Here is a 23,826-nt window from a genome sequence, read left to right as displayed (position 1 = left end):
ATGTGCCATAGTACCACTTATACTCATTGCTAAATTCCAGTCTCCATTTGACGTTTGTTCTCTTCATAAAATTGCTTATAACTTGACAAATTGCTTTTACTTGAACTATGTTTGTTTTCAGGCCAAAAGTGATTTTTTTTTTTTTTCCTCTTGGAAAACTGCAAGTAAAGTCAGACCAGCAAAAGTATTAATTCATTGAACTCTAAGAGCTGATGCAAGCTGGTTTGCATTTTTATATTTTCTCCCTCCCCCCAATTTCTGAGGGCTCAGAAATGTTTTCCAAATCAATCCAAATCAATTCCAAACTGAGATGTCTTCACAACATGAAAAGTGCACCTCTCACAGCCACCCATCCAGAAAAAATACGTACCATGAGTTATTGCACTGTAATAATTTCTGTCTTTCTTCTCTGAAGTGTTTTCTCTTAATTATCACAATAATTGCAAATATCTAGAGAACACAGCAAACTAATTCTGGGGATTACCATGGTGGCTTCTTGTGGCACAGACAAGGAGCAATTTGTGTGTCTAAAAACATACAGTGCCATTTTAGATACCAGAACACTTAAATAGGACTGATAGATACCAGATGGGTCCAGAAGAAACCCTACCATCAGCCTGAGGTCATCCCTAAAGAAGGGATTTCCTAAGATATGTAAATTGGCTCTACATATTTGCATTTAGGCAGCCAGCCAGTCTTTCAGACAAGTCAGATAACTAATGATATACTGCATTGAGAACTAGGATCTGAAATACACTGACAGCTACTGTGCCTGCACATTCTCACTCTGGCAAGAAGGTAAGATAGCTCACCCCTCTTTCATTTATGGATAACAAGCTGAAAGTTCACAATCACGAATAAACCTTGCAGCATTTGTGGGCTGAGTGCCGTATAAAGACAGAAATAAAATTGTTATAACAGCAAAAAATCCTATAGTATAAATAATAATAATGACTAAAGCAATTAAATAACTAGGCTGCCTTCAGGAAAAATATGAAAACTATTGGAGTAAAGATTTGTTGTGTTCAACCCAGACTGTTCAAAACAGCATTATGCACTCCAGCAAAGATTACAAAAGAGAATGAGGTTATTTGGAGCAAGCTTCTACCTGATATTAAAACACAATATAGAAAGGAGTACTTTAAAAAAGGTGAGGCAATTTACAGACATTTTTGTGAAAAGAAGTAATAGACTTCTCACTGAGAAAGCCTTGCAAAGTAGCATTGTATCTCCTCACCATTCTGACTTTTTGGAAATACTGTGATATGAAAAGCTAATCTTAAATTCATCTGCACCACAATATGACTATCCACACATATTTGGTCTAGAAAGATTAATTCAAATCTCAGTTAAAGATTAATTATTCATGCTGGCATGTAGTTTTGAGTGAACTCCCAAAGAGTAAAACTTTTATCTGCTGATGTAATCAATGTGCTCCATGTGTTTTTTCTGTCATTATTGTTTGTTTATTTATTTAGAAATCAAATATAAATCAAGTCCCTTTCTTCTGCTAGCCCCAGTGGTGAAGCAGCTATTCAGGACCTGTCAAACAGACACTTGCTAAGCCTGTTGGAGCACAGCTGTTTGTCTTTCTGTCCTTGGACTTTCTTGTTTCATGCACAGGTGTTCGAGAAGCTAAAGTTTTTTACCTTTTCTCCGATGACATTATTCAATCAAAAAGATTGATTAGGGAAACAAAGAAACTGTGAAATGACACCATCTACTCAGATCTTTATCTTTAGAAATTAAAGTTTGATTGGTTGAATTCAATCCTTGTCAGACCATATGTGAGACACTATCACTGCAAATGTTAGCATTTGTAAGGAAATATAAACAGGATTAGAGGCAGGGCACACTAGCTGTAAATACATTATTTAAATTATAAGTGCAGGAAAAAAATATCAGTTGCCTAATGTATTACATCTCACTGTATGGAGGACCAGATTCTGCTTACATTTACTCTCCTGGGACCAGATGCCTCATTTTCTCAAATGCCATCAAAAGAAGCCAGTGACTTCTGGAAAGAAGCAAACCATGGTGTGCTGTGCTATGAGTAGCAAAACCTGACCCTTTCACAAGGCTGTATTGAGGCAGGTGAAAACATATTTAGACATATGCTTTTAAGGAATAAAAGGGGACATCTCATGGGGGAAGACCCATAATATCTACAAGGTCAGAACGTCCTTGGGGATTGCATCCACAGAATCTGGATTTGGTTTCCTTGTAAGAGTCAGCACAATGTGTACTTCAACACCTTTGCCTGTCCATCAGGAGTAACTCTAGCTTCTTGTTTTTCCCTGGAGAACCAAACTTCCTTCTTCAATGCTATGGTTCAAGCATGGCAACTTTTCCTTTCTAAGAGTCAGGGATTTCATTACAAAATACACCTAAGGAATCAACAGGAAATCAGTCAAGGTCTGCTTTCTGCAGACAAAAGCCTATCTCGTGCCAAGCTAACAGTAAACTATGAATAGAGCTCAGATTTTTCTTGTGTGATTTCTTTTCCAGTAAAGTCTCCCACATGCTGTGTTCTGAAAGAGTTGGAGGATACTCTGTGAAGAAGGGAACTCATTAGGATGTTGCAACATTAGGAAATTCCCCATTTTAATGTTTTCTGATATTCTAAGCAGGTTCTATTCAGATTTCTGAAATTACTTTCTGCAGTTCAAAAGCAGTTTGCTGAGGGTAAAAAACAGCGACAGAGGAAGAGAAACTCCTTTTATGTTTTTCTCTCCTACACTTGCATGGCAAAGGATTGCTACCCTCAATACCTGGACCCCTGACCTGACACTGATTGAGCAGCGCTTCCCTGTGATAGGCTTTGCATGCTGGTGGAGTGCTGTTCTGTGGTCATTCCAACCACACTGTAAGGCCTTTCATTAGAATCAGGCCAGACAGGGCTATGCAGGCACTTCTGCCAGGCTTGTCCTGGAGAGGAAATCCCACCACCTGTTGAACCCCACATCCCCAGCAAGATGCATGCACCTCCTGACTGCCCCAAGAGTGCTGAAGTACAGTAAAAACCAACACAGCAGCTTGTGGCACTCAAGAGTGGCAAAAGAAGCAAGAATTTCCAGGCCCAAGCCAAAGGGAGCAGGGAGAGAAACTGGGGGAGAGGAGCTGCCCACCATGCAGAGGATGAACTAACAACTCTGCAGCTCTTGTCAGGGACCAGCCAAACCATGTGTCATCAGCCAGACTGAGACAGGCTGCCATTGTCATCATCCACTCAACTGTATGGGCAAGATAATTTCCAGCTCCACCCTACCACTTTACTTGGTTTCCTCAATTTTAATTTCCTGCTCATTCAGTTAGTTTCAAATCAATTTTCACAAAAAATCTTGTTCATTCATTTTGCTGTTGAGAACAGTCTTTGCCCAAGCCTCCTTGTTTACTGCTGCACCTGGCACTGCACAGCACTGTGAGTGAAGAGATATGTGAAGGGAAAAGAAATTCTGCTGCCATGTTTGTGCAGTAGTACTCAGAGCTGGATCAAAAGTGCCCACCAGACTCTGGGCCAAAGATTAGGCAAACAAGACACCCAACAATCACATGTTAGCATCTGTGCCCTTTAGAGATTTAGAAAACTTTAGAGATTCTGTTTGTATAATTTGTAGTATTTGAGCATTTATTTGAGAAACACTGAAATTGGTTTGCTCCTAGTATCAAAAAACTGCCCTAGACTAATAAAAATAATTTCATCCCTGACAGTTTTCATACATAAAGAGGTATCTTAAAAGATTAAGTCACATCAACAATAACTCATTCACATGCAAGAGAAAAGTGGGAAGTCTGACGCAAGCTCTATTAAATCAACAGAAGGACTCCTGCTGATTTCCAGACAAAGCACAGATCAGTCCTTTCAGATCAGTAGATTAGTTCTCCTTAATGAGCCTTGACAGGCCCCCAGGCTCTTTAAATCACTATATATAGCTTGCAATGCTTATATGACATAGGTGGGTGAGGCAGGCACAGAGCTCAGCCAGAAGATTAATACCAAGTACATCCCCTAAAATAGACAGATCACAGTACAAGTCAATAGCAATAGCAGGGAGAGGGGCCCTGCTGATGTGCATCAATCAGGAAAGTACCAGACACAGATTGAGAGATTATTTCTTCTTTAACCAACATGCATGTCTTGGTGCACAAGTTTGTTTCTATGTTCTGACACTGCAAATAACTGGTGAAGGCACCTCATGAGCACCTGGAGGTATAGGCTGAACTTACAGATGTCTCCCCAGAATGTGAGTAGAATTTGTGTCTATAATTATAGTGAGTAGTACCTATCATATGCATTCGCAGGATATCTAAGAGAGCTAAGCATTTGTTTTCTAGTGCACAGATAAGAGAACATGCATTACCTTCCTTTCTAGAGTAATTTTAACAATTATTGCTTATTTTAACACCTACAGGGTCTGAATAAAATTCTAACTAAGAAATGCTCTTCTCAACATATGGAATCTTTCCCTACTTCAATTTTCAAATACTGGGTCGGTGACCTAAGATTTTAAGTGTTTGTTTTTTTTTTCCTGGGGCTTTTATGATGCTGTGGTAAAAATACAAAGTGCAAGCCATACAAAGAAGATACAATCATGCCGAAAACACACTGTACTAGACTACATTCATCTCCCTACAAAATGATGTGTAGGAGAGTTTGGAGGTGTATTTCTTTCCAGATGACATATTAATAAAGATCTTAAATTATTCATTGACCACCAAACCAAATTATCACATTGATATATTTACACAGCATACAAAAACACACTCCTTTTCCACGAAACAGAAGTGCAAAGCTCTGCATGTGCAGGAATAGCTCACCTAAGACTAAGAGATCTAATGTTCCATGACTGCCTATTTGTTCAAATAATTAACTGAAAACGAGAGGTTTGTAGCTATGGAAGGGTGACTCTGGAGAGCTGTTAGATGATCTTTCAGTGCACTGCCTGATATGTCTAATCTTCCACTTAGTGTTATGTGAGTGCTCACTCTGAAGAACCACAGTGCCAAATTTTCCATTGGCAATTCTTCCTCAGGATGGCTGGCAGGTCACTCTGCCCACTGCAGAGCACTAACTTCTGGAGTTTTGCACAGTGGGGGGTGAAGGGCCCCAAAGCATACACAGGCCCCAGATTTCACCCCAGCCTGAAATTCTTTGGCATAAGCAAACTTGCTGGGAGTAAATCATTAACACCCTCCTTTGATACGGGGTCTATGTGCTTCAGTTTCCTTTAGTGCAGAGAAGTAGAGGGATGCTGTATTTCACAGTCTTCTAGGGATGTTAGAGGGCTCTCAATGCAGTCATGCTGCTTTTCTCTAAAATCAATTGCTTTTATAATGGCACACGTGTAGGCATGAGAAGCCAAGCTCTACCACACAAGTTCTCAATCTGCCAGGCAAATATCAAAGTTTGATGGAAAATAGAATTTGCCTTTAGCTATTTACTGGCTACATTATTAATCCAAATTCAATATTTATGAAGATACATCAATACTCTTGAAATATTGTGCTGATATTTTCTCTGGAAATGAAATGTTTGCCACTCCATGTAGCTGTTTTAAAATTGATATGACCTTGGAAGCCAAGTGGCTATTTTTTGGCTGTTGTAGAACTTCACAATTATCAAATGAGATATTTTGGATAACACTCACAGAATTAGAGGATTTTCTCAAAAGAAAACTTCAGCTGAGACTGTTTCTCTTGGTCCTGACCCCAGACTCCTTCCAGCAATAATGACATTATCTAGCAGAATACATAGTGGCAGAAGGCTCCAGCAGAGCAAAACCTACCATGATGCTCAGGTCACTGTGTTACTGGAGAAGGAGCACTAGCACATGGCAAGAGCTAGGCAGTTAGAAATTACAGACTTAGTAACACTGGTCCAGGGCTGACAAGTAGAAGAAGAGCAATGGGGACTCTACAGTGCTCTCTCAGCTGTCTCCCCTAGAGCCTTTTGTCTTACTGTGCCAATAGAGCCCCTAGAGCTTCTGTGCCAATTATTGCTATATAAACACACTGGCTGACACTGACCAGAGCAATCCCAGGTGTTTTACTTACAAAATTCAGGTTGGCGTCCTGGCCAAACACTCCAGGACTTATCTGTAGAACCCAGTTTCAAATTTAACTTGCTTTCCAGAAGTGCAAGTTCACTGCCCACTGCCTCCTCCCTACAGCATAGCCAAGAAAGAAAGATGTGATTTACAGTTCCTGTTTTCAATTAGGTTAATTGTTTGCCTAAAACTCTAATTATTTTGTTTAATTTTGTATTGGAAAAAGGGAAATTTGAGTCCTAAAGTTATGTATATATATCACTGCACTAGCTTGCTGTCATTTAGTGGCATGGTGTTACCAGAGCCTGCTTGATAGCAACTCCTCACGCTTTTTGTGCCTAGCTCTACTCCAAATTCTAAATGGATAGTCAAGGGAAATGTCACTACCTGGTTCATCACTGCAAATGGACTGGGAGAATCTATGATCAGCTGCTGCAACAATCTGTTCTCAGACTTTGTTTTACATCACAGAAGCCTTCATTAGCTTTAGTGCTTTCACATAGTTGTAGTGGCACTTTGTCAGAGCACTCTCTGAGTCCTCTCAGAAAATAAATGTCACCAACACAGAGCAAAATTACAAAGATTATTTCAAAGTGCACACATTCAGGAATGCTGCAATGCTTGTCAAATTTAACAGGGACATTCACAGCAAGAAAGCCAAGTGTCTAAGCAATATACCTGAGCTAGAGGGCTGATTACATCAACCTCAAAACAGTGAGATGGGCCACTAAACAAGTAGTGCAAACATCCCAAAAATTCAGTGAAAGCTCTCCTGTAAACTGCAGTGGAAGGAGAAGAAAACTCTTACCTATATATATTTGCTTAATGTTTTAAAATCAGAGACCATTAGTCAATTGCTCAGAAGGTCATATTGATGCCTACTGAGGCACTCAATTAAAGATCATTAAGTAGTAAAGAATGTTGTCACTTGTTATACTTTATTATCTTTGTAAGTGGTTAATTATTTAATGAGAGTTCAACATTCATTCACTGTCAGATTCTGAGATTTCTTCACATCTACTTGGTGAGCTGACAGCAAAATTTAGGATCAGAATAAATGCAAATCAGTCCATGAACTCAGTAGGAGCAAGAACAACATCTGCTCTAGCAAACAGGCCTAATACATTGAGTTTCCTTTAATATTCATGTCTTGAGATAGAAATAATGTTACACAGAAATCAGCCTTTAAAAGTGTCAATTTTAAAGGTGAGGTGTCTACTTATCCACACATATGTAGGTACCTAGAGCCTAGGTGACTGCTTAGAACTGCAAAAAAGTTTCTCTTAACAGGATGTCTGTAATATGCTTATTGGATGTCCCATAAATATTTGCTTTAATTAATTAATTTGGTTTAGTTCCTGTAAAAACCAAAATAAAAAATAGAAAACTAGTAATCAATTAACATGAATTTAGATGCAAAAACTGTATTCTACATTTATCAAAAAATTTTATAATAAGTAAACAGTATCCTCCCCAACAGAGTTAAGGAAAATTTGGGGAAACCTTGAGTTTCCTCTGTGCCTTTTTTTTTCCCCCCTTAAGGCAACATCTCCATGCATTTCCACATTTCTTTATACAAACACACTTCCTATATAGTATGTTCTGCTGTGCTGTGTATCACTGCTAAACAGGCAACAAGTGACAGAAGACTCAGGCACTGCCCCAAAGGCTACCTTGTCTGAAGGGCAGAGAGCAAATCACCCACTGTCATGCAACACAAGTCACATAAATTAGTCATCAGATCCACCACTGCAACTTACACCTCTCTTGGGTTGTTCTTGGGGTCACTCTGCTTCCGTGTTACAGATTAGAAAAGCAGCCTGGACAGCATCATACAAGTGGTCAAAGAGAATCATCCTTTTTTCCCAGGGGAATTTCTCTCTCTGGTATCACCATAAACAATGACCAATGTCCACAAAAAAAGAACTTTCAGAACTGATAAGGTCATTCCTTTCAGTCTGAAATGTCCTTAAAGGACAGCTGACTAGAAAGTCTGGTCAGCAAAGCTTGTAAACAGTGGAAAATCTATTGAAAAAAAAATACAGAAGGTTTTGTCAAGGTGCACATTATTCATGGCTTCCGATTGCATTGTGCTAAAGCTCCTGTTCCTGCTCTCCCCTAACATACAGTGGTCCAGAAGTGCTGCAACTAGAAACAAAGCCATTTACAGGAGTTGTGTTTCAGGAGGGCTGGCAGAGCACATTTGTTTCATTGCACTTCTACATCATTAACTTATTAACTATTTACTATTAACTATTTGCTTGTAGCTCTCACTTTCAGACTTGCTGCACATAGCAATTTTGGCTTCCATACTTTCTCTTATCATTTACTGGATCATCAGAGACAAATACAGAGTGAGGAACCTGAATGGAAAGCATGTCTTCATAACAGGCTGTGACACTGGACTTGGAAACTCACTGGCTAAATGGCTTGACAAAAGGGGATTTTGTGTCATTGCTGCATGTGCTACAGAAAAAGGAAGCCAAGAGCTACTGTCCTGCTCTTCACTCTCACTGAAGACAGTGAATCTGAACTTAGCAGACTCCAACAGCATTGCAAGGGCTGTGGCGTTTGTGAATGAACAGACAGCTGGCAAGGGTAAGTGACAAGGCAACTTCTCATAAAAATGATTGAATATGGCCAAATCTGGTCTAGCTAAAAGTTCTATTGCCTCTCTACTCACTGCAGAGGCATTTTTCTCTTGCTGATGAAGCACATTCACTCCTTATTTCTCAGTTCAAATACATTCTCTGTAGCAATGTTGCCCATTGTTTTCACCAACAGGGTGCCTAAAAGTCTACTTGCTTGGTCTGTTAAAACCAGATAATTCCTAGGGGTGTTTTCCAAACTCTTTATGGTGTAGTTGAAGAATGTCAGTGGAAGGAAGGTACTAACTGGTACCAGAAAATTTTCTTGAAAAATTCAGCCCACTCAATTAAAAATGGTTCATTCAGTGCCTCTACAATCCTCCTCTAGTAAACAGAAGAGTATATTTTTGCATGCCTGGGTAAGTCTGACATTTGTATTGTACTAAACGATTGCACTGACTGCAACAGCTAAATACTTGCAATTTCAGCCAGTTTTCCTGGAGCTGTTACATAGGTAGCTCTTACTACCCCTATCACACACCTCAGCACTCCTGTAAAAGAGGAAGAATTTACTCTTGGATACCTATGAGACTTCAGCAATGGGCTTGGCAAAGGGTGCTGAAAGATCTGCATGGTAAATATATTCAAATGTGGCAATACACATTTATCAGCACTCATAGCTCAGACTAAAGGCTACCCAAGGGCACCACAGCACTCTCACTACCAGTAGTAACACACAGTTATACCAACTACTCAATAGGCTTATTAATAAATTAAGTACCTAAACCAGCAAAACATGTATCTTCTACCACAGGACTTTCTCCTCAAAGCTTGTAAAAGGCTTTTGGCCTTATTATCATGAATATTCTTGAATGCAGACACTGAGAGCAAGTTTAACAACATTTTTAGCACTTACCTCCTCTAGCAGGCTCTTGCTCCCAACTTGTAGAAAGCCACACATTCTCAGCCAGGATAGCCACTGCAAATGCTTTCACCTCAGGGTGTGAGGCTCTTTATGGAGGCTGAGTGCTGGACTTTCGGCCTCTCCCCTCAGGCACAGGCTGTCCTCAGCAAACTTGGAAACGTCACTATTTATCTAAAGTTCCTCGAGTAATTTATAAAGGTAGTAAAGCAGTATTATCAATACACAGGGCTAAGCTAGTATCTTCAGAAGCATTGACTAATTCTGCACATTTGGTTCAGACCTTTAGACCCCAACCAGAAAAATCAGTCTCTCCACTTCTATGTAGACTATTTGATTTTCCCAAGAATACAAGTGTATTAGGAGACTGCAAAATTGAGTGGATCTGGATAATAAAGCCCAGCATGGTGGCTCACATCTCCAAATAAACTAGTTTTCCTTTAACAGTTTACCCATGTTCTTCAGCAAATTTTATGAGGTGAACAAAGTAGATTATCCAAGCAAACCCCAGATAACTGTATTCATCTCACTGAAGTCTTTGCAGACTGTGTGCTTGGTTCCCAATGCACACATGATACTCCAGGGCAAGATATTACCCTGAAATAAACAGTTGTGCATTCCTCCTAGGGCTTTTTGGCTTGGTGAGCTATGCTGAAGGAACAGCACCTGCTGGACCCACCGACTGGCTGAGGATTGAAGATTTCCATTCAGTCCTGGATGTTAGTCTGCTGGGATTGATTGAAATCACACTCAAGCTTCTGCCACATCTGAAAAAAGCTGAGGGAAGAGTTGTCAATCTCATTAATGCCAAAGGCTTCATGGCTTTTGTAGGGGGTGGCTACAGTCTGTCCAGATGGGGCATGGAAGCTTTCTCTGACACCTTACGGTGAGTAGCCAGACACACATGCAAGAATCTAAGAACAGATTCCAGATGTGCTGAGGAAGGGTGACTGTATATTTGCCCATTTTGATTCCTCTCTGGAAACCTTGCCTAAAGGGGAAAAGGAAAATAAGAGGACTGGTCACTTTTTTAAGATTTCAGTCTCCAGTACTATGGACAAACCCAGCAAGGAAGTGCACTTTTAAAATTTTCATATCTTAGACAAGTTGTTAGTGTGCAGATTTCAGGCATACTGTGAATCCAGTGCATACATGAAAGTAAATCAACAATTTAGCCTGGTCAGACATCCAGTTTCTTGGGCAAGTTATAATTGCCTGTATACTTCGCTCTAATTCTCCACAACAATCTGAGCTGGACAACTCCAGACAGCAACCACGCTACCAAAAGTAATTGTAACTTCAGAAAATTGAGCTGAGCACCCTCTGCTGAAACAAGTTGTACTGTAGTGCTTCTACAAAGCTAAGGCCTGGCCTTAGTCAAGTCTTCATGAGTCAGAATGACTAGGAAAGCTGGTTTCAAACCATTATGAGTACTTACTTAAAGAAAGCATATACCCCAAAGAAGAAGAAACTAATGGCTAATGTACATGTGGTCCATTCCTTTACACACTGGAGAACATGGCTGCCTGGGTCTCTTGAGCTGCCCATTTTTTTTACTGCATTTTTACCCCAAAGCAGTAGCACTACAACTCAAAATTACATAGAGGAAACCACACTATGAGGAAACCCACTAACCTTTATTGCATTAACATTTAATCATTTAACCACAGCCATTTAACCATGGGATAGAGAATAAAATTCTAATCCAATTGAAATTTTTTTCACTTTTAGTTTTTCTCAGACACTTTAATCATCTGCTGCTGCTGTGAACTAAAATGATTCTACAGTATATGAAATTGTCAAAAGTTTCAGTATAGTACATGGCTAAGATATACTTGGCTGTTACATCCTTTGTGTGAGTCCAGCATAAACCACACAGAGTTATGAATCTACTTGACACTGCTTTCTTTTCCCTCAGTTGTCTGCTCTGCTTTTACAGGACAACTACACTGCTATCTATGAAGCTAATTTGAACATTTCAAAATAATTCTGATATATGAAGATAAGAATCAAAGACTCAAATATTCATGTGACAGATTTTCAACTCACGATTCATAGCTGTGCCATTATTGGGTGGTCAGGGAGATGATTGTGTTTTGGTTTTTTTCTTCTAGGATAGAAATGCAGCATTTTGGAGTGAAAGTAAGCATTGTTGAGCATGGTTTCTTTAAGGCAGAAGAAGTTAATTCAGATATTATTGAGAAATACCTCTTCAAACTTTGGAACCGACTGACTCCTGAGATCAGGGACTCCTACGGAGAAAAATACTTAGTTGAATGTAAGTAGAAAAAGCATTGTATGAAATGTCAAGGGGGATATTATCAACATATATGGATATCTGAACTGAGGCTGTAAAGACAACAGATCCAAGCCCTTTTTAGTGTTTTCCAGGGATAGGATTCAAAACAATGGGCACAGGCTGAAACACAGGATGTTTCCTGCTGAACATCTCAGTGTGAGGGTGACTGAGGACTAGCACAGGTTGCCCAGGGCAGTTGTGGAGTCCCCATCTTTGGAGATATTCAAAACCATCTGGACATGTCCTGGGAAACCTGGTCTAGGTGACCCAGTTTCAGTAGTGGGGCTTGGTGCCAGGGGTCCCTTTCAACCTCAACCTATCTGTGATTCTGTGAACATTTACTAGATATTTTTAATGCTCATTAAGGAGCCATCACTGACCGTTCTTCACTATGTGTATGTTAGATGAGGGCTGAGATACTAGTTCATACATGAGACTGGTGGGATATGAGGTCATACTACCTTTCTTAGTCCCTCAGTACTTAAAAGCAGGATGCCCAGTGGGAATGAGCTGCTATGACCATATGTGTTTATTGCTTAGTGGTATCTGAAAAGTTAGAGCAGTTGGAAACAGGACATACTGTATGGAACATCTGCCTCACAGTATGGGCTAGGAAGGTTTTGGCTTATTAGACTTCTGGGTGTTTTGCAGCCCTTATTGTCTCTGCTTTGCTGTAGCTATACTGCTCTCAGCACTCAAGACAGTAGTTTAAAGCAAGCTTGAAGCTGTAGCCAAACCTTTGGCTATAAAGAACACTCTCACAGAGATGCTGCATATAAATGCTTTCAGGTTTATTTTTTTGTTTACAGATATAAAAGCCCAAAGATCATCAGTGAAAAGACTGTGTGACTATGATATTTCTAATGTCATAAAATGCATGGAACATGCCCTGATAGCAAGGTACCCCAGGACACGATACAGAGCTGGATGGGATGCAAAGCTCTTCTGCCTGTTTCTCTCCTATGCCCCAAGCTGTTTGTCAGACACGTTGTTGCGTATTACATTTCCAGCCCCAGCAGTGAGTGGGAGACCAGTTCATGGAGTTCTAATTAATGTCTAGTATTAAAACAGTGTCAGCTGTGCAGGAATAAATATTTATCCTATCAAAACTAGATGTCCTCTTCTTTACCAGTTACTAGACTATTAAAATTCTTTTCAGAAGACACTTTCTCCATCCCTCATCCCATCTTACCTGAAATTCTGAGTTCACAGGTAGGCTTGAATCCAGCATGTTTTTGAAGGCTGTTGCTCAGAAATTTTATCTCTACAGGATCTGCATTCATAAAATTTTCAGCTACAAAGCCAGTTAATACTATTCACACAAGACATGAAGTCAAATAATTACAAAGTTCAGCTAGTGCAGAATATTCCAGAAATTACAATTATAGTATCTGACCACTTGATTATTCAATTCTGCAGAAAAAAACACAAGCAATTTTACAGAAATGCAATTCTAGGGAAAATCAAAACTCTACTGCTCTATGCAAGCAGATTGAAATGCATATTTTAACTTTCTTCCTAATATTAGTATGGTTTATGGGGAAAATACAAAACCAGTATGTGTTCATATTTCTTTTATCCTCAGTGTGTTTTGTAAGTTTAAAGTATTATTATTTTACTTATCAGAAGTAAGTCATCAGTGTAGGCTATAGCAAATTCATTCAGTTGTACAGAACGTGTTCAGAATGACAGAACATTAATAGAAGCTACTGTGCCTTTTATACACTATTTCTATCTCTTAAGCTGTTGGCCAGAGGCTCACAAATTGGTGCTCCTAGAGATATTAAAATTGAAGGGGTAAAGGTTTTATTTGCTAAAGTCCTGTGCTGGTGATTAATCATTAATGTGCAATTCAATTAAGCTTAAAAAAATACCATGTGCAGGTCAGAACTCCAAACATAAGAAAAGGAGTTTCATCACTGTGTGAGAGGGCATGTGTGTGTGTTTGCAATGTGCAAAAAAAGGACAGTATGTAAAAAGTGTTAGTAACCTTTAAGTATCTCATTGAAGTTCTATTCTCTAACAAATGGCTTAAAGAATAAATTTATTTTACTTAATTTCACAATAAATACCTGCAGACAGAGAAATCTTTCTATCTGGCCTAGCAGCTTTAAAAAGAATGCACATGAAAATAAATAATGGTATAATTTGTGAGCCCTAGAGTTGCAGATTACAGACAGCTGTTGCAATCTCTAAAAATCAGCTTTATTTGAAACAGAGAGTCCAGAATTTAAGAATTCAAGCAGGGACTGTTCTGGGAAAAGAAAAAGAATACAAGTGAAAGACGAAATTATGAGTATAATCTAAAACTTTCGTTGTACAAAGTACCAAACCTTAAATTTTACAAATCAGAAGGGTACACTGATGAAGGATACATAATTAGAAGGGTACTCAGTAGCTATGCTACTGAGAGGAGGAGTCCCAGTTGAAGCTTAGGAATCCTTCAGCATAGATACACTAAACAACCAAACCTACATACTATATATAACTACAGAGTAACCCAGGGACTGTTTTCTTCCATATCTGAAAAGTTAAAATTATTGCAGGGGAAAAAAATGTATTTCTGATATATGGCTGACATATTAGCAGTTTTCACCAACACTAGTTTTAAATCTTTGAGTTGACAAAGACTATTTTCAAAACTGACACTACTTTTTCCTGTGATATGCAACTGCAGGCAAGTCTTTTGGAAGGGTCAGCCCTGCCTTCTCCCTTGCCTTGCATCTCCAAGAAATCCTTACAGATGTGTCTGCTGTGTTGCAGACTCTAAAGAATTTTCTACATTAATGCGCTCAGAAAAAATGCTTTTAAAAACACATAATGTGCTTAAAGAAAAAAAGTAGTAAGTATCAAATTCTGACATCAAATATGAAAGTTAATTGAAATAAGGTTTTAATCACTTACGTCCATACTATCTTGATTATCAGTCTCTCAATAGTAAGTTTCCTGTTTCAAGGGCCAGTTTATTGAATTTGTGTAATAGGGCAGCTTTCACACTTACAGAGATACAATGTCAGCATCTAGACAACATCTTACATGAAGAACTTTAGACAGTTGTGTGAGGCAGTAAGCACTATTCTTATTCAACTTTATCTAAAGCATTAATGCTTTCACCCCAAAGAGCACTGAAGTCTCCACAACTGAAAAAAGTACATAAAGCTTCAACACAAATTATGAAATAAGAATGTGATAAAATAATGTTTATTAGACTTATTCAGCAGCATCATTTTACAGTTGTCTTTTCTAATCAAAGTATGTTACAATTTAATTACAAGCATTCTAACCAGAAATAGTATATATATATTGAAAATTTAGAGATAAAACAATCAAATAGCCAAAGTCTCAACAATTGTGACTTCAGGAATCTTTTATATGAGTAGGAACTAGCTAGGAATGCTGAAGAACATGGTCCTGTAATTGGAATTTTCTCAAATGGTTCATGCTGTGGAAACTATCTTGGCTATTAATAGAAGAGCTAAAAAGATCAACAGTATATTCTGATGGAAGGTTATAGGAACAACCAGATAACAACAAAGACTGCATTAGTAGAAATTGTTTCCCTTTCTATTAATATCCACCTCAGAAAATAAATAGTCAATAAAATTAAATTTTCACATTAAAAAAAACCTGAAGGATTTCTGAAATGAGCCATTGTCTTTCATATTTTGCTGTTTGGAAATAAGCTGTTATAGAAACCTAGCTACTTCATAGTACAAATTAATTTCAGAGACTCCAGCCAAGAACAGAGGTATTCCATTGATGAGCAAGAGAAAAGCTCATTAAGTAGTTGTGGCACTAAAATCTAAATATATCCAGTCTTCCAAGGAACACTATTAATGGAATTGAGTTAATTGGGACCTAGATGAAAAGTGTTTTATAGACCAATAGAAAAATTTCTCAGGCAATTAAAATTTCTAAGTACAACATTTTGAACAGGTAACTATTCAGCATAATAATGATGCATTGACTCATCTTTTGTTCAACACAAGATAAAGGGATACCCATTTTTATATACAGTACTATATAAAATAGGTGGCAAAGATGCCCTGAGCACCAGTAGAAGTTTTAAAAGGTGCTGTTATAAAAGATACACCCTAAAGACACTGTAAATCAGTAATGTTCCTATGGCCTTGCCTTGTTTGGTTCTTTTTTTTTTTTTTAGTTTTAAGCATTTATATAATTAATTTAGCCCTAAATATATGATCAATTCTATACAAATTTCTACTAGCAACATCACTGAACAAGATAATCTTAAAAAAATTTACAAATGTACAATATATTTATAACATTACTTTCAGACAGCTTCAGTGCAAAGATATACATATAGTACATCACAATAATTGTTCATAAAAATAGAAATTGGCATTTGTCAAAAAAACAAGGCATAGTTTCAACATACATCTCCAGCCACTGGCCCAGAGATGTATATATTTTTATCAAGCATTTGAATGTGAACCTTACTCTTCTGTTTATAAAAAATATATGTGCAAATGGATGTGTCTAATTTTCCCTAAAAGAGTTACCTAGTTATACCACAGAGTCCTCTTTAACAAGATTGGCGGTGTCTTTAAATGTATCCTCTGTTGCTGTGTAAGATAGTGGTTGGTCTCTCTTCAGAATAATCTTGGGAGGCAGTGAAGGAGAATGGGTAGGGACATTTTCTGTGTCCTGTTGCTGCTCCTTTTCCATCTGAAACAATAGTCATAAAATCAAATCTTACATTCTAATGCACCATATATGCAACATTAACTTTCAGAAACAATAAATAATTATTCCTAAAGTCAAACTTCATGGTGTAAATTATTTCTGCAAAACACCACCTGTAAAAAAATGAAATACTCATTTCACCTCAGTACATCTGAGTAAAAACAATACTATTCTTATTCTATACACTGGAACTTCTACTTTAATTTTTAATGTCAGGAGCTGATGTGCTGCCTGAGCTGAGTCTGCTCAACACCTCATTGGTGTTGTGCGTGATATTTGCTAACCTCTTACAACCACTTCAGTCCTTAACCTGGACTGGAATTTCTGTGGTGTTCCGCATAGCAGCAGAACCTACTTATAATCTTTATCCTATGAAAGCAAGAAAAAAGTCCAGCAGTACATTAGCTGAAAAATAGAATTATACAATAGAAACAATACCTCCGCATATATTGGGTTTTCAAAATTAGTGTTTTGTTTCTTTTTTCTCTTGAAGAAACTCCACTTTGATTCCTGAAATATAAAAATTATTAGAACTTCATACATTTTTCTCAAAACTTCTCTGGAAACTTGCATTACATTGTTGGATTTCACTTGAATTGACTGCTACCTCAGTAACTTCAGATGGATGTTCTTACATCAATATGTTGTAATTCTAAGCATAGAACACAAATTTATTTTTCTGCTAGATGACCAAGTTATTTCACCTGAAGAAGTACTCACAAAATGTTGCTAGGCAACAAAAATTACTAAATTACTGCATGGAAGCCTATCATTCCAGACAAATACATCAAAGAGGAAAAAATTGTCTTGAAAACAACACAAAGGAAATTATTGAGGGACATGAAACCACTAAATTGACCACAGCTTCCCTAACAATTCCATTTTTCTAATCTGGAGCACAAAACAAACAAGGTAGCCTTAGACCATTTTTATTTCCTACCAGAGGTGCATCTGTACTCTGAGGGGTTTCCTCTGGGCTAGTAGATATCGCAGAGGAATACACAGGATTTTCAAAATTTTCATTTTCCTCACTACCAGCTGCTGCTACCTGTAGGAGAAGAAAGAGAATCAACATTCTTCAAAGAAGAAAAGGTGGTCATAAGGGAAAATGAAAGGTGAAAGTCAAGCCAAAATTTATCTTACAAGTGTTGGTCGAGTAACTGTAACTGCACCAGCTGTGCTGGCTCCAGCATCTCTGGTTGTATACATTGGATTTTCAAACGTGATTGGCTGTTTCCCCGACTCCACTGCAAAGTTTTCATTCTAGGGAGGAAAAAACCAACAACTGCAGTGGAATAAACACCTCCATACTCCTAGGAATTAATGTGTAGTCAAACTCTTCATCTTGGGGAACAATACATGTTTACTTTCACATAGGCTTAGACAAAATCTAGTGTCTGTTAAAATCAATTACATCAATTACATCAATCATCAACATCAATTTACTCTTACTCCCTGACTTAGCAGCCTGGACTACTGATTGTTCCAATATTACCCCATTTCCTAGATGGACAAAAACACACACACACGACAATATTTGACTCAAAGTATTATACTATGAGGAAAGACAACTTTCACAAATCGTACCTTCAATAGAAAAATCAAAGGAAGAATATAATCTTAATAAATACTTTAATTTAGAGACTTCAAAATTATGTACAAATTAATAAGCAATAGCTGATACGTAAAAGAATGTGATTCATTTTGTCTCAGCAAGGAGATTGCTGTATTTTTGAGACAAAGCAGTGTGTCCCCTTAGTTATATCAGGGAAGTTACATCAGGTAGGAGGATAATGAAACAAAATCCCACCCAGACTTGCTTGTCCTGCTCTTTGACACAGCCTCATGACAGAACTAGCAACGAATAGCATAAGAAAACTACAGCAGCTAGCTCCTTAAACCTGCCTCATTTTCACAAACCGCTGCTTCATACCACGTGTATTCAGGTCCCTTAAACTACATTGACTAAGGACAGTCCCACTGAAAAACATTCAACATCTACTCATGCATATATGATGTTAAAATTTTAGAAGGCACATCCCACAGCTCTTCACTGCTGTACACCAAAGCCGTCAAATTCTTTCCCAGTGACATAACAATTTTTTGTTTACATTTTGAATACATAGGGAGAACTGACACTACATAAGTAGAGATACTCTGGATCCAGACCTGTTACTGGCAATGTATAAACGGCATTGCTTGAACTTCAGTATGTCAGTACTGGGCCAAAAAATACCAAGTATGGTTAAGTTCTTTGTGCATGAAAAAGATTTGGGGTAATGTACAAGCCTAAAACTATTTTTCCAGTGTTTACCAAAATGTTCATGTGGATGTTTTGTTACACAAGCTGCCTAATTTTAACAAAGACTGTGTTTCTTCATCTAGGCAATGTTCATGTATTTATACTAGGAGCTAATCTTCTTTAGCTGTTTCATTTCATATCTATTCAGCATCAGTTTAGGGAGTTTCCACTTTATACTTGGCAGCAAGTGCTCACTATTCAAACATATCCATTATCTCTTTCCTACAAGTAAAAATCATTAATACATTATGCTTCTTGTGGCAAATGGGAATAACACAGGGATCTGCTATTTCTCAGATGTGCATAACAAAACATGGATGAAGTACAATTACACTTTATTATGTCCCCATAGCTGTTAAACATGATTTGTTTAAACTTCATAAATTAAGAAATTGTCGATCGATCGATACTGTATTGCACAAAATAGTGAATCCTGTGGTTAGGCTTGAGTTTTACCTCTGAATGCTCTAACATACCATCTGGTTTTGAAAACTACATATTTTAAACTGTTCTATAGAATACAAGACTCCTAAAAAATTCCCTGTTACAATGCTGTCATTTGTCTACTCATTCCCTTTATATTCCATGAATGTGATGAAAGACAAAAGGCAGTAATTCTTAATTTCTGCTATATAAATCTTGGGAAAATGCACATCATTTTAAAGAACATCCTGTATTTGTCTTTGCCTTCAAATTACGGAAACCTATTTCAGGAAACTATCAATCATTTTTCACTTCTTTTTCTAGAACACATTTATCATTTCACTATCATTTTATAGAAAAAGGGCTCCCTTCTGTAAGCTATTAATTACATCAAAAGAACACAATTCAAAAAATTATTTGACAACTAAACCTTACCATTTGCATTGCCCTGTCAATAGCAGAATCTCCCCCAAAGCCAGGGACACCTATATCCATAGTCACATCTGCTCCAGATCGGAAAGTAACTCCATTGCCATTCTCATTAGATTTTACAAGACTGCTTAAACTATAAAAAAAAACAAAACCAAACAAACAAAAATAAAAATAAAGTAGAAGAGATTATACAGAGAGTTTATAATACAGGTTTTTTCACTTGTTCTTCTAAGCATAATTGTCACTTTGAATTTTGTCAAGCTAATATTAGAAATTGTATTTCTTTATTTGTTTAACTAGTTTTTAAACTTAAGTTAGCCCACTCAGAATTATCTCAAATACCTTTGCTTGCTCATGCAGACATCAAATGATGTCAATGAAATACTATTTCCCAAAATTTACCTACATTTTGACCACTCTTACTTCAGTGTCAATTTAAAGACAAATTCAGTTATTCAAATTAATTGAAACTGATTTTTAAAACACGCATCTGAAATTTGACAATATAATCCCACCAACACCTATACTGAAGATTTATGCATGAAAATCATGAAGATACCGACAAGATACTGTTTTCATACTTGTGAATATTCAATCTATATATAGAATTATGACAACCACAAGTGCACACTAGATATTCATGAACAATATTGGAAATGGTTGGAAAGCACTCTGTCAGGCTATAAAATAATAGGATTGAAAGACAGAAACCAGTAACCAAATACAGGACATTCCCACACAGAAGTCTGAGTATGTAACATCCCCAAGGCATCTAACAACAAATCTGCTCCACAGCTAACCTTTGGTTTAATTTTGTCAAATCTGCCTAACTTGAAGGAAGGCAGAAGTACTAGAATAATCGTTCCAGTTCTATGTCCTCACTGGATCTGGCTTGTGCTAAACTTCTTTCCTACAGCTGATGCATTGTGTACACGTCACCAGCTGGTCCTGTAGGCATCAACAGCTTCCATTTTAAAAAGGTAGATCTTATCTAGGATTCCTGTACATGGACAAGTCTTGCAATACAGGCAACAGCTAAGCTATAGCTTGAGCTAACTCTGCTGTAAAGGTACAGGTTCAGAGTTTAAAGAGGGATTGAGCAATGGCAGCTCAATTATAAGACATATTCATGGCAGAAATAAATGCAAATCAAGCCTCACTGATACAAAACTGACATCTCCTTTTCACACAGTCTCGTAACTTATGTGGGAAGCATTGTTGAATAGTTAAGATCGAGTCAATATATTAAAATTTCAGCTTGGTCACTATCTGATAATGCAGAAAGTTTCCATTCAAGAAGCAGGAAACAGGGAATTTCAGTGAGTAGCTTGGTGATCTCTTAAAACCTCTTTGTCCTTCAGAATTTACCTGCACAAAAATGCTGCCCCAATTTAACTACATCAACTCATGAATAAATTGGATTAGAATCAGAGATTCATAGAATGGCTAGGGCTGGAAGGGCCATTGGCAGGGACCCATTCCACTAGACCAGGTTGCTCAGAGCTCCTTCCAAACCAGTCTTGAACAATGCCAGGGATGGGGCATCCACAACTTCTCTGGGAAACCTGTTCTAGTTCCTCACCACTCTCACCAAAATTATTTTTTAATATCTAATCTAAACGTACTCTCAGTTTGAATCCATCCCTTCCATTGTACTGTCACTATGTGCCTTTTTAGAAAGTCTTTCCCATTTTCCTTGTAGACTCCCTTCATCTACAAGAAAATCACCCTTACATCACCTCCAAACCTTCTCTTTTCCAGGCTGAACAAACCCAATTCTCTCAGCCTATCTATGTAAGAGACTTGCTCCATCCCTCTAATCATTTTGGTGATCTTCATCTGGGCTCACTCAGTAACACTAGTTCAGTGTAATCCTCCAGTGAGGAAGCAGTTTTAGCTTCATCCACATTATTGATTACAGTGATTTAATTAGATTGATTTAAGAGCTATAATTCTATATGGCAAATTGGTGCAAGGACTATGAGGATGTGCCTTTATGCATTTTAAAACACATAATTTGCTTAAAGCTAAAAAAATTCAAAGCATCATATTCTGACATATTTTTTAAAATAAATTAATTTAAAATAATTTCAAATATATTTAGTTCATTTTCCTTTGATTTAAAACATCAGATATTTTTGATGACATTTCACAAAGCTGGTTTTCACTCAACAGTATGACTGTCAGCAGTGTAGGCATTGGAAACAGAAGTTCACTACACATGTGCCATATTTTTAAGCAGATGAATACAGCATTGCAGATTAGAACAGCCTTTCAGTGTTAAAAGGTCTCTTCAAATCATCTCAGGTCAAAGTTTTATAAAAAATCAGAACATTTAACTATGGTCTTTTATATCTTTTTGAAATGAATATACAGCTTCAGATATGGTAAACAATCTTCTATATTGCCCATTACTTAAAGGCTAATTTAGAATGTCAGTTTTACAGTTATGCTTTGTTATACAATAGTGATCAGCTATGGTATTGCCTGGAATGAAAAATTCACTGGAGTTGCTGCAACACTGCATTTCCCATATGCCACCAGAATGGGCACACAGCATAAAAAATTTATTTTTCAGAAATATTTAGAAACAAAGATACATTTCTAGCTCACAGACATTCCTGCTCTGAAAGCTTTCAAAACATACCTTGGTAGTTTGGGAAGCGCTGGTAAAAGGGAGCCTGTTCGTCTGTAGTTAAAAAAGCCTCCAACTGCTAACACTCCAATTATTATGATTAGTATGACTGTCAGCAACACTGCTACTGCTGCTGTCAAAGACAGAAGAACAAGAAAACATTCAAGCAAGCACAGTTCAGTGCAAAAAAAAGAGCCCAGAGAATTAGAAGCCTGACCCTGAACAGGTATCATGGTGAGGTATTACACATTCTTTTGCCCAAATGTCAAGTGCAATATATTCTTGAAGCTTACTTGTTCCAGGAGGGACTCCTTTTGACAATCCTATTTCACAATAATTCCCAGTGTATCCATAAGAACATCTGTAAACATAAAAAGGACAGCTGACTCAATGGCTTTTATTAAGTTTGGGATCTCAGCTTCATGATTGTATTCTGAAATGTTTATCTAGAACCCAGAAATTTTAACTCCATGCTCAATAATTATACATTGCACTGACTGTGTGTACATATAGTATGTCTCCTATATTCAGAGAACTAAAAGTGAAAATAAAAAGTGCTGAGTCAGAAGGTCTGGTTTCAGTGGAGCATCGGTGGCACCTGCTGGCAGTTCCAAGCTACATTTATTGAGAGTTACATTTCTGTTGTTAATTTTGGGATATAGCATTTTATTAGAATCTTCAGAGATTTGCCTTTTTGGGGTTTTTTCCCCCGAACTGATGCATTCACATTACTTGTTATTATTTTTACGCATGTGTTTTTCCATAGTTGTTATAAAAATGCTACTGCAGATGTATGACACCTTCTGAAGTGTTTCCAACAGATTTCAAAGAATATAATTGTTTCATGAGACTAAACCAGCACAGCCTGAACCAGGACTACCCTAACAACATACAGACTTACTTGCATTTGGGAAGACTGCTTTCATCTATATAGCATGTTCCACCGTTCATGCACCTGCAAGCTGGTGGCATTGTGGGAGGGGATTCAATAGCTGTAAAATTCAGAAGCCATGTATGCATTATCAAGAAATACTCAACAAACTAAATAATACCAATAAAGCATTTTCTTTGTCTCTATAGATCTTGCATATGCAAACTTACAGGCTGCTTTTCAAATTTTTTGGGTTTGATAGCACATGTGCTTGTTGATATTGTGTTCTATTTTTTTCTGCCAAATCAGCTTAAGTTAATTAAAGCAAAACCTCTTCTCGGAACATAACAACTTAGTAGAGTGTAGGCCTACTCAGCTCAAGAGCTGTGTGTCTGCTCACTTCCTTTTTTTCATGCAATGCAGCCTAGCAGCCTTCAAACCACCCTTCAAACCTCTGCATTCAGAAAGCAGCAATGCTTTCTCTCTTCTGTCCAGATTTTTCCATTCTACCAGCAGGAAGTTGCACAGAGAAGGCCAAACTTCTGCATTTACTTATAAAGAATGTAATTACTTATGAGGAAAAGCAATAGATGGAAATGC

General features: G+C 37.6%; 3 protein-coding genes across 7 annotated transcripts in view; 1 reads left to right on the top strand and 2 right to left on the bottom strand.

Annotated features, from left to right (window-relative positions):
* The window catches only part of ABCB11 (ATP binding cassette subfamily B member 11), a 50,679-nt gene extending 40,896 nt beyond the window's left edge, over positions 1–9,783 (bottom strand). For both annotated transcript variants that reach the window (XM_015634268.2, XM_015634269.2), the window contains exon 1: positions 9,552–9,783. The gene's annotated coding sequence lies outside the window, so the exon portion shown is untranslated. The remainder of the gene's footprint in view (positions 1–9,551) is intronic.
* DHRS9 (dehydrogenase/reductase 9) lies at positions 4,046–23,434 on the top strand. 2 transcript variants are annotated; one of them, XM_019007372.2, is made up of 5 exons: positions 4,046–4,244; positions 8,315–8,645; positions 10,185–10,443; positions 11,672–11,835; positions 23,122–23,434. In XM_019007372.2, the coding sequence occupies exons 1-5, from the start codon at positions 4,197–4,199 to the stop codon at positions 23,160–23,162; spliced, it is 843 nt and encodes a 280-aa protein (XP_018862917.1). In that variant the 5' UTR covers positions 4,046–4,196; the 3' UTR covers positions 23,163–23,434. The 2 variants fall into 2 exon arrangements, with proteins under 2 accessions (XP_018862917.1, XP_015489764.1); XM_015634278.3 differs by lacking the exon at positions 23,122–23,434 and adding an exon at positions 12,666–12,965 and having other exon boundaries at positions 4,048–4,244.
* Positions 15,031–23,826, bottom strand: part of LRP2 (LDL receptor related protein 2) — a 114,947-nt gene continuing 106,151 nt past the window's right edge. For 2 of the 3 annotated variants that reach the window (XM_015634263.2, XM_015634264.2), the window contains exons 72-79: positions 23,257–23,347; positions 22,649–22,716; positions 22,368–22,488; positions 19,724–19,853; positions 17,707–17,826; positions 17,504–17,611; positions 17,002–17,073; positions 15,031–16,545 (exon numbers count right to left, since the gene is read on the bottom strand). In XM_015634263.2, coding sequence (XP_015489749.1) covers positions 16,384–16,545; positions 17,002–17,073; positions 17,504–17,611; positions 17,707–17,826; positions 19,724–19,853; positions 22,368–22,488; positions 22,649–22,716; positions 23,257–23,347 — 872 coding nt within the window. In that variant the 3' untranslated portion in view covers positions 15,031–16,383. The remainder of the gene's footprint in view (positions 16,546–17,001; positions 17,074–17,503; positions 17,612–17,706; positions 17,827–19,723; positions 19,854–22,367; positions 22,489–22,648; positions 22,717–23,256; positions 23,348–23,826) is intronic. The other variant, XM_015634265.2, reaches the window with a different exon arrangement.

This window comes from Parus major, chromosome 7, assembly GCF_001522545.3.
Source record: "Parus major isolate Abel chromosome 7, Parus_major1.1, whole genome shotgun sequence".
Taxonomy (NCBI): domain Eukaryota; kingdom Metazoa; phylum Chordata; class Aves; order Passeriformes; family Paridae; genus Parus; species Parus major.
This window is presented reverse-complemented; position numbering and strand designations above follow the sequence as displayed.

What these genes read in the sequence shown, in the direction of transcription:
- DHRS9 (XM_015634278.3), top strand. Translation starts at nt 4,197, where the DNA reads ATGAGCACCTGGAGGTATAGGCTGAACTTACAGATGTCTCCCCAGAAT. An exon ending in TACAGATGTCTCCCCAGAAT is followed by an intron (nt 4,245 to 8,314) that starts GTGAGTAGAATT and finishes ATTTGCTTGTAG; the next exon opens with CTCTCACTTTCAGACTTGCT. An exon ending in AGAAAAATACTTAGTTGAAT is followed by an intron (nt 11,836 to 12,665) that starts GTAAGTAGAAAA and finishes TTTTGTTTACAG; the next exon opens with ATATAAAAGCCCAAAGATCA.